General features: G+C 41.1%; 7 protein-coding genes across 7 annotated transcripts; 3 read left to right on the top strand and 4 right to left on the bottom strand.

The window, feature by feature from the left end:
- Positions 1-51: 51 nt before the first annotated feature.
- MAG1 (DNA-3-methyladenine glycosylase II) lies at positions 52-891 on the top strand (the record flags this gene model as incomplete). Its single annotated transcript, XM_022822565.1, has 1 exon — positions 52-891. The coding sequence occupies one exon, from the start codon at positions 52-54 to the stop codon at positions 889-891; it is 840 nt and encodes a 279-aa protein (XP_022674373.1).
- A 159-nt stretch (positions 892-1050) lies between these two features.
- Positions 1051-2529, bottom strand: COX15 (Cox15p; the record flags this gene model as incomplete). The annotated part of the gene is made up of 1 exon (XM_022822566.1): positions 1051-2529. One exon carries the CDS (start codon positions 2527-2529, stop codon positions 1051-1053), a length of 1479 nt encoding a protein of 492 aa, XP_022674374.1.
- A 339-nt stretch (positions 2530-2868) lies between these two features.
- Positions 2869-6111, bottom strand: PIM1 (ATP-dependent Lon protease PIM1; the record flags this gene model as incomplete). Its single annotated transcript, XM_022822567.1, has 1 exon — positions 2869-6111. The coding sequence occupies one exon, from the start codon at positions 6109-6111 to the stop codon at positions 2869-2871; it is 3243 nt and encodes a 1080-aa protein (XP_022674375.1).
- A 660-nt stretch (positions 6112-6771) lies between these two features.
- On the bottom strand, positions 6772-7428 carry HAP3 (Hap3p; the record flags this gene model as incomplete). The annotated part of the gene is made up of 1 exon (XM_022822568.1): positions 6772-7428. One exon carries the CDS (start codon positions 7426-7428, stop codon positions 6772-6774), a length of 657 nt encoding a protein of 218 aa, XP_022674376.1.
- Positions 7429-7706: 278 nt separating this feature from the next.
- RFT1 (glycolipid translocation protein) lies at positions 7707-9398 on the top strand (the record flags this gene model as incomplete). Its single annotated transcript, XM_022822569.1, has 1 exon — positions 7707-9398. The coding sequence occupies one exon, from the start codon at positions 7707-7709 to the stop codon at positions 9396-9398; it is 1692 nt and encodes a 563-aa protein (XP_022674377.1).
- Positions 9399-9608: 210 nt separating this feature from the next.
- Positions 9609-11099, top strand: APN2 (DNA-(apurinic or apyrimidinic site) lyase APN2; the record flags this gene model as incomplete). The annotated part of the gene is made up of 1 exon (XM_022822571.1): positions 9609-11099. The coding sequence occupies one exon, from the start codon at positions 9609-9611 to the stop codon at positions 11097-11099; it is 1491 nt and encodes a 496-aa protein (XP_022674378.1).
- A 49-nt stretch (positions 11100-11148) lies between these two features.
- POP8 (ribonuclease P) lies at positions 11149-11544 on the bottom strand (the record flags this gene model as incomplete). The annotated part of the gene is made up of 1 exon (XM_022822572.1): positions 11149-11544. One exon carries the CDS (start codon positions 11542-11544, stop codon positions 11149-11151), a length of 396 nt encoding a protein of 131 aa, XP_022674379.1.
- Positions 11545-11671: the final 127 nt, after the last annotated feature.

The raw sequence follows: 11671 nt of genomic DNA on the forward strand, positions 1-11671 counted from the left end.
AAGTAAAAAGTGAAGAGGAGAGTTGGAGGCTTGGTTAATAAGGCTTAATACATGAAGCGATCTCGTGATAATGATGATGAAGGTATTGTTTTGGCAGATTCTTATCTCGAGCAACATACTGATGAATTTAAAGTCGGAATTGAACATATACTAAAGGTAGATCCAAGTTTAAAAGGTATAATTGAGCATAGTTTGTTTACCATGTTTGCTAAAACAAATGTAGTGGAAGGTTCTATGAAACTCTACTTTGATAAGCTATGCAGTAGCATTATTGCCCAACAAATTAGTGGTATTGCCGCTAAGAATATTCGAGGTAGAATAGTGGATATGTTTGGCAATGACGGAAAATTCCCAAGTTATCAGAGGTTGCATAAAACCTTTAAGGACCCTGTTGAGAAACAAGCACTAAAGGATTGTGGATTATCTCAAAGAAAGCTTTCCTATATTGAGTCATTAGTTGAGTATTTCTACAAGGAAGAAAGCTCGATTGAGGAGTTATTCAAGAATGGTGACGATGAGCATATAATAGAGGAGCTGGTGACGCATATTAAAGGTATAGGTCCTTGGTCTGCTAAAATGTTTTTAATAACAGCACTAAGGCGTATGGACATTTTTGCTCCAGAAGATTTAGGTATTGCGAGAGGATGCTCCAAATATTTGGAAGAGAGGCCTGACATTTTGGTTAAACTACAGAGTAAACGAACTCGAATCAGGAAGTCCAAAATAAAACACAAGAGTTTTAAATGGAAAATTCATGATGAGGATATTATTGATCTTTGTGGGGATCTATTTATGCCATATAGAACGCTGTTCATGTTTATTCTTTGGAGGATGTCAGATACAAATATGGACGTTGTGATCAAGAACGAAAAGGACTTCGTTTCAAGATAGTAGTGCAACCAAATAAAAAAATCACCCAGCGGGTTACTGACGAGCATTATGATAATTATTTACAGGACATTAAATTGTATTTTATATATAAGAGATCATTTTAGTTACGATAATAAATAAGAAGTAAAAACTTACAAAAAAGGCGGTCTCCAATTATATCTACTTGGTAAGCTTAGAAGCTTCTGAGAGAATCTTGGAGCCTGCCTTTTGTTGTTGAGTGTAAAGACCCGCAGTCAGGATCTTTATTGCGGCTCTTGGCTTTCTCAATTGAGAGGCGAACACAAGAGCACCGGTCAACAAAGCAAGCGCACCGGCTTGATGAGCAGATGCAAGTGGGATTGGCACTAGGTATATCAAAGTACTGATACCCAAAGCTGCCTGCAATGTGACAAGACCCATTAAGGCATGGCCAGTGTGTACGACATTCTTTGGAATGATTGCCTTGTTTTTGTTGCAGTACATGTGGAATGCAAATACGGTGAAGAAAGTGGTAATTGCAAGGATTCTATGGTTCAATTGAACAGTAGCTGGATTCTCCAACATGTTTCTCCAGACCAAATCCGACTTGTCTTCTTTTCTTGCAAAGTTTTCATCCATCAATTCACGCTTACTTGGAGTCCAATCCTCGCCCATCTTTGGGAAAGTGTTGTAGATCAAACCAGCATCCAACCCGGCAACCAAACCACCGGACATTGCGGTGACGAAAGTCAAAGCAAGTAGACCGAAAGCGCTTCTTCTCAAAGGTGTCAACATAGGGTTATCCAACTTAGAGAACAAAACTAGAGCCTCAGATGGCTTCTTTACCCATTTGGCTTCTCTCAAAATTTCGAGACCAGTCCACATCATACCCATGTAAAGCAGGAAAGCAGTCCCCAAGTGAGTAGTCAATCTGTATTGAGACACAGTAGGCTTAGACTTCCTTTCCTTCAACTGCTCCTCATCTAAACCAGACTTAACCATCCACCAACCGATAAATCCTTGTAAACCTAGCAAAGCGGCCAACCCAAAGAGACGCTTGTTAACACGAGGTGATGTCTTTCTGGACACAGCAAAGTACACTGCAGGCAAGATGAAAACAGCACCAATAGCACGACCCCAGAGTCTGTGAATCCATTCCATGAAGAAGATAAACTTGAACTCATCTAAAGTGATGTGAGAGTTCAACTGCTTGAATTCTGGAGATTCCTTATACTTTGTGAACTCTTCTTCCCATTCTTTTTGATTCAAAGGTGGTAAAGTACCGGCAACAGGTTTCCATTCCGTAATGGACAAACCTGATTCGGTTAATCTGGTCAGACCACCAAGAACAACAATACCGAACACAAGCGCAGAAGTACCAACTAACCAGTATCCAACCACTTTAGAAGAGTTTAGCAAAGGTTTGCTTCTGGAAGGTTTAGCACCTGCAGAAGAGTCACTAGATTCACCATTTTCTTTGGATGCAATTGTAGACTGTTTCAAGATAGCATTGGTATGGAATCTGGATACATTCACTGCAGGAATGACTCTCTTCAACCCTACTGATGGCCCTCCCTTTGTTGTACGAACCAAATTTGACAAAGAACGACTCGTAAAAGAGCGAGAAACACCGCGAAAGGCAGCTAACCCGCTACCTCTAAGAAGTACACTTCTGAACATCTTGTTTTCACTAAGCTTTATGGTCCTTATTCGTACTGCTAAAGTTCACTATAACCTTTTCTCGAGAGTGTTGAAGCTTATTGAAGAGTGCATCGTTCCATTTTTTTTTTTTATATATATGATTTATATCGTTTGGAATCAGCAAACAAGAAGTTAAGCGATGGGATGATTGGAAATACCGATAAAATACAAAATTGGGTAATTAGTTAAAGACATTGCTAAGTTTGCTATTCATATTCTTTAGTTGTAGATATTGATATAGAGATAGTGAGATATATATACATGAGACTTAACAGAATGTTAGTTTATGGACGTCAATGAGGTGGGGTGGGACACCATCTATTTAGAGTCCTTGGCTTTCTTTTCGTCGATCTTCTTGAACTCTTCAGCCCATACGGAGTTTCCGGTGTTCGTGTCAACATCTTTGAAAAGCTTTTGGAAGACGTCTTCGTACCAGTCTGCTGCTAGAGGTTCGAGTCCCTCCTTTACATTGTCTGGAAGTTCTGCCCAATCAGACAAATTGTCCTTAGGGAAGATGATGGTCTTTGCGCCTGATCTCTTAGCAGCCACAGCTTTTTCCCTCAAACCACCGATTCTTAAGACCTTACCAGTCAATGTTAGTTCACCTGTCATAGCTACGGTTGGGTCTAGTCCCCTGTTTAGGGCCAAGGAGAGGAAGGAGGAAGCCATTGTTACACCTGCAGATGGACCATCCTTTGGAGTGGCACCTTCTGGGCAATGTAAGTGGATCTTTGCTAATTCGAAGAATCTGTTCTCGGGGAATCTCTTGGCCAAGAACATCTTAGAAAATGAGTATGCTAGTCTGGAGGACTCTTTCATGACGTCCCCAAGTTGGCCAGTACGCTCCAAAGATGGTTGCGAGGAGTGTAATAGAGGTTGCTCTAAAACACTCTCGACATACATGGCGCATCCTCCCATACTTGTCCAAGCGAGCCCCATAACCACACCTGGTGGTGTAGTTTCGTAGAGTCTATCAGTGGTAAAGATTGGAGGGCCAACATAGTCCTTCAAATTGTTTTCGTCAATAGTAACTGCGACTGACTCTGGTACTTCCAAAGAAGTCTCATTATCACGTGACTTTTCGGTCTTGATTACTTCATTCTCCTCAGTAGTTGATTCGACGGTGCTTTCAGACGACGTAGATTTGGCCTTGGACTTGGATTTAGCTTTGCTGGCGGCCTTGGTCTTAGATTCAGCGGAAGTATTCTTGCTCTCTTCTTCTTCTTCTACAGGTTTATCGTCGATGCTCAATTGCTTCACGACATTTAGAGCGGCCTTACGGTAAATCTTTTCGATATGCTTTTTCAAGGATCTGACACCACTTTCTCTGCAGTAATGTTTCATCAATGCAACAATGGCGTCTTCGGTAATGTTTACATTAGCATTATCCAAACCAGCAGATTTTTTGGCACTTGGAGATAGGTAATTTTCTGCAATCTTAACCTTTTCGTCTGCAACGTAACCGGTCAACTCGATAACTTCCATACGATCTAATAATGGTCTAGGGATCGTATCCAATGAGTTTGCGGTACACACGAATAGCACCTTAGATAAATCAATAGGAATATCCAAGTAATTATCTAAGAAACTATTGTTCTGTTCTGGATCCAACAACTCTAGTAAAGCAGCAGCGGGATCACCATGGATACCGCCATGTCCAATTTTATCAATTTCATCAATCAAAATCAATGGATTTTGAGTTTGGCACTTCTTCAATGCTTGAATGATTCTACCAGGTAAAGCCCCGATATATGTTCTTCTGTGACCCTTGATTTCCGCAACGTCAGTCATACCACCAACAGAGAATCTGAAGAATTGTCTGTTCAAAGAACGAGCAATAGATTTACCAATAGAGGTTTTACCCACACCCGGTGGACCAACGAAACATATAATCTTACCGTCCACCTTACCTAAAAGTTTACCGACTGCGATAAATTCGAGGATACGATCTTTAACATCCTTCATACCATAATGATCTTCATCTAAAATCTTTTTCGCCTTTGGTATGCTGTATTGTTCTTTGGATGTGATACCCCAAGGCAAGGAAGTGATCCAATCCAAATAGTTTCTGATGACTCCGAACTCAGATTGTGAAGTTTCAAGAGTAGCCAATTTCGTTACTTCATCGTCAAACACTTTTTGGACTTGTTCTGGTAATTGCAACTTAGAGACACGTTCCTTGAAGGACTCAATTAACTTGTCACGGCCATCATCTATACCTAGTTCTCTTTTGATGCCCTTCAATTGTTCCATTAGGTAATACTCTCTTTGTCTTTTTTGGATCTTGGTTTCCACATCTTTAGAAATCTTATTCTGTAGTTCTGCGTTCATCAATTCTTTTTTCAAAACAGTCAAAGACTTTTCTAAACGTTGTTCAATGTCCAAAGATTCCAAGATATCTTGGAGTTCCTCTTCTTCACCTGCAGACACTGCAGCAGCGAAATCTGCCAACCTTGCTGGTTCTTCAAATATATTTGTAGTTGCTGACTGAATAGAAGCAGAGAACGTGGCGATCTGCTCTCTGAACATGGTGTTTAATTGAGAGATCTCTTTGAACACCTTCAAGATTTCAGAAGTCAAGGCATTGATAACGGGAGAATTTGGGTTGAAAGTTTTATCGGCCAAATTCGATACATTGACAAGTGAAACATCGTACTTCTTCAAGAAGGCTGTCAAGTTCTCATCATCATCGTCTTCTTCTTCTTCTTCAAACTCCCTTACGTTATCCATCTTTTGTAAAGAAGCCTTCACAACCTCTTGATCCACTTCTTTCGTATCTTGGCTTTCAACACCTTCTGCACCCTCTTTTGAAACAGAATCATTTACTTCTTCACCTGAAGAAGGTGGTATCAATTCGTCTAACTTGATTCTTCTGTGTGGGTACAACAAAGCGGTCATGGTTTCGGCACCTGTTTTCTCGTCTTTGCTTGGGAAAGCGCTTGTCACTTGGGCAAACACACCAACATTATACACTTCATCCATACTGTGGATCACGTCCGTGTCCACGTTAGAGTCCTTGAGAAGGAAAGCACCGATATAAGGTTGTTGGCGGTCCGACATTTCCTTGATGGCCTTCATCACTCTTGGGTCCGAGATAACAACGGCTTTGTAAAATCCTGGGAATAGCGGCCTGCGAGATATTGGTAGCGCCATCACTTGTGGATAAACCTCGGGGAATGGCTGTTTTGAGTGTTTGCCAGGCTTTCCATTTCCACTACCACCAGACCCGGATCCAGACCCGGATCCAGACCCTGATCCCGATCCGGATGAACTGGCTCCAGCAACACCCTGAGATTCAATCTCCTCCGATTTATTAGTCGTTAACTCGCCTTCATTCTCACCAGGTTTTTCTGAATCCCTGTCATGCTCCTTTTCTTGATCTTTCTCAATCTCACTGCGCTTATCAGCCTCCGGAATGCCATTATCTTTACCCTTGTCGTCTTGCTTCATCTGAATGCTTTTCAGCCATTGTGATTCCAACTCCTCTAGCTTGCTTCTAGCAAGTGGATCGTTCATCTGTTTCCGATATTGCATCCAATGGTACGATTCGTCCTTGAACATCTTGGCCTGATTGGCCAAGCTATGTTGCAACCGGATCGTTCCATACCCGCTTCCAATTCGTAATCTAATAGCTCCTCCAAGGCGAACTTGCGCACTACCGCGTACTAGACAACGTCTACTGCTCCTTAACATATTTTCCACACCTCCTACTTCGATAGTACGGTTCTTACTGATAATTCGCCCAGCAAAGACGCCTTACAGTTGGCCGCTTACACACTAATGTTTCCTCTAACCTTCATTTCAAAAGTGGTTTGTAAAGAGAATGGTTTGTTATTTATAATACAAATGATATGAGTGGCGAGTCTTAATGACAAATATATACAGCTCGCGATCCTGAGAAGAGGAAAGGCCGGTGTATGCATTGCTGTGGCGAATGGGTATGGGAGGGACACTGGCTAATGGTCTGTACGCCGTTGGTGCTTCTAGTGCTGCGTCTTTGCTGCTGCTGGTGCCGGTTCCTCTTCTGGGTCGTTGCATAGAGGTTATACTATGGAAAGTCACGTGTGTGTCACGTGTGAGGTTTTTTTGGCCCTACCGACCTGGCAGTAAGGTCTTTCTCTCTCTTTGCTGTGGCAAGGACAGGGCCCAGCTGGGATCACATTTGGGATCTGTTGTGGACTTTGAGCTTTGGCTCTGAGCTTTTGTTCGGTGTCCCGCCTCTTACAGCGATGTTCCGTGCATGGAATGACGAGAGCCCAACGGCTCTTGCACTACAATGTTGGGTTGCACAGGTGATTCAGCGATACTAGGGCCATTGTTTTGGGTCTGGACCTGGGCCTGGGACTGGGCCTTTGCGCCCTCTTCAGACCCACTATTGGTGCCCAACGAAGCACTGGCACCGGTTTCTTGTATCACGTGATCCTGTCCAGGATCGACGTCCCCAGAAACACCTCGAATACCGGAGTCCATGTCGTCGTTGCCAGCGTGCTCGTTTGCGGCCGTTTCGTCTCTGGAATACATCATCTGGTTCTTGATGGCCTGCTGCTGTCTGTACTTGGCCAAATATATCTTGAGCACTTCGGCATAGTTCTCGAATCCCAGGGCATGTAGCGATATGAGAATATCTTCACCGTTTATGGTCTTACGCTTCCCACTGGTGCATCTATCGCACGCCTCGCTGGTGACAAATGAGATGAACTCGCTCACGCATTCTTGCATGCACTCCTTAGCATCTTTTGAGACCTTTGTGGTAGCCGGAAGCGTGTTCTTCATAAGTCGGGCCACATTGTTAATTGGGAGCCATCGGTCCTGTTCTGCTAACTCGTTTAGATACGTGTTATGTCTCTCTTGCTTCTCAGCCTCTGTCTCTGTATCCATCGTGTATACGTGCGGTGGCTACTGTAAATCCTGTCTTGCTATTTCCTGCCTTGTTCTCTCTCTCATGTTGTTAGAGATGAGATGTTAAAGTGAATCAAGGCCATATATTCTATTCTGTTTACGTATTTAGTTTTAATTTTAATGGAATTCATAAATAAGAACGAAGGAATAGAAGAAAAGGCAAAAGGTTAGCCATCCAGTGGTAAACCTGTTGCCTATTGCTTTTAACGTGGCATTGAGATATAATAGAGGGTCCCATCGTACACCCAAGAGGAGCAATGGCTGTCAAAAATGACCATCTCAACAAGTTCGCCAGTGGTATCCTATTCCTAATGCTTGGACAAACGCTAAGCAAAGGGGTCAATTTTCTGCTAAATACGCTGTTAGTGCGATACCTCTCACCAAGGATCTTTGGTATTACGTCTTTCCTAGAGTTTCTACTCTCTACGGTGCTCTTTTTCAGTAGAGAATCTATCCGGATCTCCACATTAAGAATCAAATCTTCAACAGATACGGGGAAAGACGAGAAGAAAGAGGACGATGCCATTGAGATTTCTGAAGACGTTGCTACGTTACAGTCGTTGATTAACTTTGGGTATATTCCATTTCTCATCGGGGTTCCTCTCTCGATCATTCTAATTTCGTGGCAGTATTCCAATTTGAACTCGTACTTTGTCGATCTTCCATATTTCAAGATGTCAATCTTCTTGATCTGGCTAAGTATCCTGATCGAACTTATGAGTGAACCCTTCTACTTGGTACACCAGTACTTACTAAGTCACTATACGCGGTCCAAATACGAAAGTTTAGGCGTCACATTTGCATGCATTTCCAATTTCGTGATTGTTGTTTGGTTTGAAAAGATGGTTAATGGTGCCGGGTTCCAACTACACGATAATCACAAGCAGGAGGGGATTGCTATCTTTGCATTTTCTGTTGGGAAACTTGTGCATGCAGTGACATTGTTGATATGCTATTCGTACAACTACTACTCCACTTCGCATAAAAATGCCAAGGGTGAAAGTTACAGTTATCGCTTAACAAAAGTCGACGCGGGTAATAAACACGAACAGTACTATTTCCAAAGCGACACTGTACAGCACTTCAAGAAAGTGTACTTCCAGCTATGTTTCAAGCATTTGCTCACTGAGGGAGATAAATTGATTATCAATTCCCTATGTACCGTGGAAGAACAAGGTATTTACTCACTACTCTCCAATTACGGTTCTTTGATTACAAGATTATTATTCGCTCCAATTGAAGAGTCTTTAAGATTATTCTTGGCGCGTTTGTTAAGCGTGCGTTCAAACAAGAACTTGAGATTGTCCATGAAGGTGTTGATCGACTTAACCAAGTTTTATCTTTACCTTTCCCTATTCATCATCATTTTCGGACCCACCAACTCTTCATTCTTATTGAAATTCGTGATTGGTTCCAAGTGGTCAAGCACCACATTCTTGGAAACTATTAGAAGCTACTGCTTCTATATTCCTTTCCTCTCTTTGAACGGTATTTTCGAGGCCTTCTTCCAAAGTGTAGCTTCTGGTGACCAGATCTTTAAACATTCATACGTCATGATGCTCTTTTCCGGAGTATTCCTTTTCAACTGTTGGTTATTTATTGAGTACTTTGACCTCTCATTAGAAGGGCTCATTGTCAGTAACATTCTCAATATGGCATTAAGAATAGCGTACTGTGGGAACTTCATTTTCAAGTTCTACCATTACTTACTCTCCGAATCTGTGACCAACAATACGCAATCATTAAAGCCAAATTTATCTGCATTCAAGACGGTTTCTCTCGTTGCTTCTGTTATTGGAGCTCTGGACTGGTATTTCATTGGTTATGTTGAGAATATCCAAGAACTACTGATCAATGCCGTATTGGCCGTATCTCTTCTCATCTTCGTCATTTATAAAGAAAAGGGTCTCATCTCGGAACTACTTGCTGCCAAAAACTATACCGCCTAAGTAAATGATAATTAAAGTAATTTAGTTTTATCCAACTTCCTTGTATACGGTGGAGTTTACGTACAGAAATAAACCTTTCCTTGTAATACTACAACACTTTATAAATTTACTCTCTTTAAACAATACACATTGAAGAGCAGCCAAATTGAAACAAGCAACAGCAGTAGAAACAGCAATAAATGGCCGTAAATCAGATGTTTCTATATAGAAATGGAAGTGGACGCATTGTGTGATAAGAATGGCTTGCGACTAGTGACTTTCAATGTGAATGGTGTACGAACACTATTCCAACATTATCCATTTAGTAGAATGAACAATTCTCTGAAGGAAGCTTTCGAGTTATTTAAAGCGGACATTATAACATTCCAAGAGCTCAAGATAGATGCAAGCAGTATTCAGAAATGGGGTAGGATCGATGGATATCAATCATATATAAGTATTCCTCGGAAGAAGAAAGGTTACAGCGGGGTTGGTTGTTGGGTTCGCCAACCAACGACGGAAAACGATCCATTGAGAAAACACTTACAAGTTATCAAGGCTGAAGAGGGTATTACTGGACTACTTACAACGCATAACAAAGGATTAAGTTATAGAAATAGTCCAGATGGTATAGGAGGGTACACGGGCTTAGATGTTGTGGATGAAGAACAATTGATTAATATTGACAGCGAAGGGCGATGCGTTTTAATAGAATTGGCATGTAATATAGTAGTGATTTCAACTTATTGCCCAGCAAATTCAACACAAACTGAGGAAGGAGAGCGTTCTAGACTATTGTTTCTGAATATCTTGTTCAAAAGGATAAGAAATCTCTATGAATTAGGGAAGCAAGTGGTCCTAATGGGTGATATTAACGTTTGCAGAGATTTAATTGACCAGGCAGTGGGTCTTGATGAATCGAATATTTCAGTATCAGAGTATAAAACTGGATCCCAAATTGAAGAAACATTCAAAGATAAGTGCATCGAGTTTATTATGGAACCTACTCGGGTTGGAAGAAGATTACTCAACTCAATGTTATGCGATTCTATAATACCACAGTATGCTGAAAAGGGTATATTGGTCGACACGACGCGTGAAATACAAGGAAGGGATCGAACAAAAATGTACACAGTTTGGAATACTTTACTTAATACAAGACCCATTAACTACGGCTCCCGCATTGATTTCGTGTTTGTTACAAAGGATTTGCGAGAGAGAATCGTCAATGGAAATATTTTAAATACTGTTATGGGATCAGACCATTGCCCCGTATTTGCAGACTTGAAAATAGATAATATGGATATCAATGAAACACCAGTTATTAAACCCAAGTTTGAGGCCTCCAGCAGATACTCGTTAAACCAAAAGAATATCATGGATATGTTTCGTAAAGTAAGTTCTGCCGAAGAAAATGTAACGAAGACTACGAAGACCACAAAGATCACTAAACCAGCACTGTTGGGCTCAAAGGCGCTTGGTGAAAAGTTCATAAAACGTTCACCTACCATCTCTCAACCTAAGTTACAAACCCGTAGCGCACATATAAAAGCATTTGAAGATATGCTAGGAAAACCACCAAAATGTCAACATGGAGAAGAAACGATTCTTAGGACATCCAAGACAGATAAAACATTTGGGAGAAAGTTTTGGGTCTGTAAGCGTTCTAAGGGTGAAAGTAACGATCCTGAAGGGTCTTGTGGATTCTTCCAATGGAAGTAGAATGCAATAATTATCTAATAGTTTTCATATACCGCAAATTTAATGTAATTCAGTCAACAATTTCTTTCTCTTCGAACTCAACAAGTTTCTTGAACCACAAAAGATCTTCATCCGGTACGGTTATATCGCTTAGTTTTCCTTGCTGCTGCTCAATCATGAAGACGAGGGGCACTCCAACCAACTCATCGCTAGAGATATAAGAAGTCATCGCTGTAGAAAACACCTGTCTATCAATGTAGTTAACTTTAATAATTGAGTCTAGTCCATCATTATGTAGAATATCGTATTCAATTGCTTCACCAAACACACCATGGGATCGTTTCAAAGCAGAGTTTATAATCTGGAGCCATGTAATTTTATCTAGCTTGGTTTCTTCATCCTTTTCCAAATCTTGTGAAGTAGCATGAACTTTGAAATAGTACCATTCATGAAACCTTTTTCCCATCTTTACACTTAGAACGCAAGTTATGTAAGTATCGAAATGATTACCACGACACTTTTCTGCTGTTCGTCTTTTGGTGAGAACATCATTCATAATTTTGGTTTTAGCCATAGGATTTCATTCAAGATAT

This window comes from Kluyveromyces marxianus, chromosome 2, assembly GCF_001417885.1.
Source record: "Kluyveromyces marxianus DMKU3-1042 DNA, complete genome, chromosome 2".
Lineage (NCBI taxonomy): Eukaryota > Fungi > Ascomycota > Saccharomycetes > Saccharomycetales > Saccharomycetaceae > Kluyveromyces > Kluyveromyces marxianus.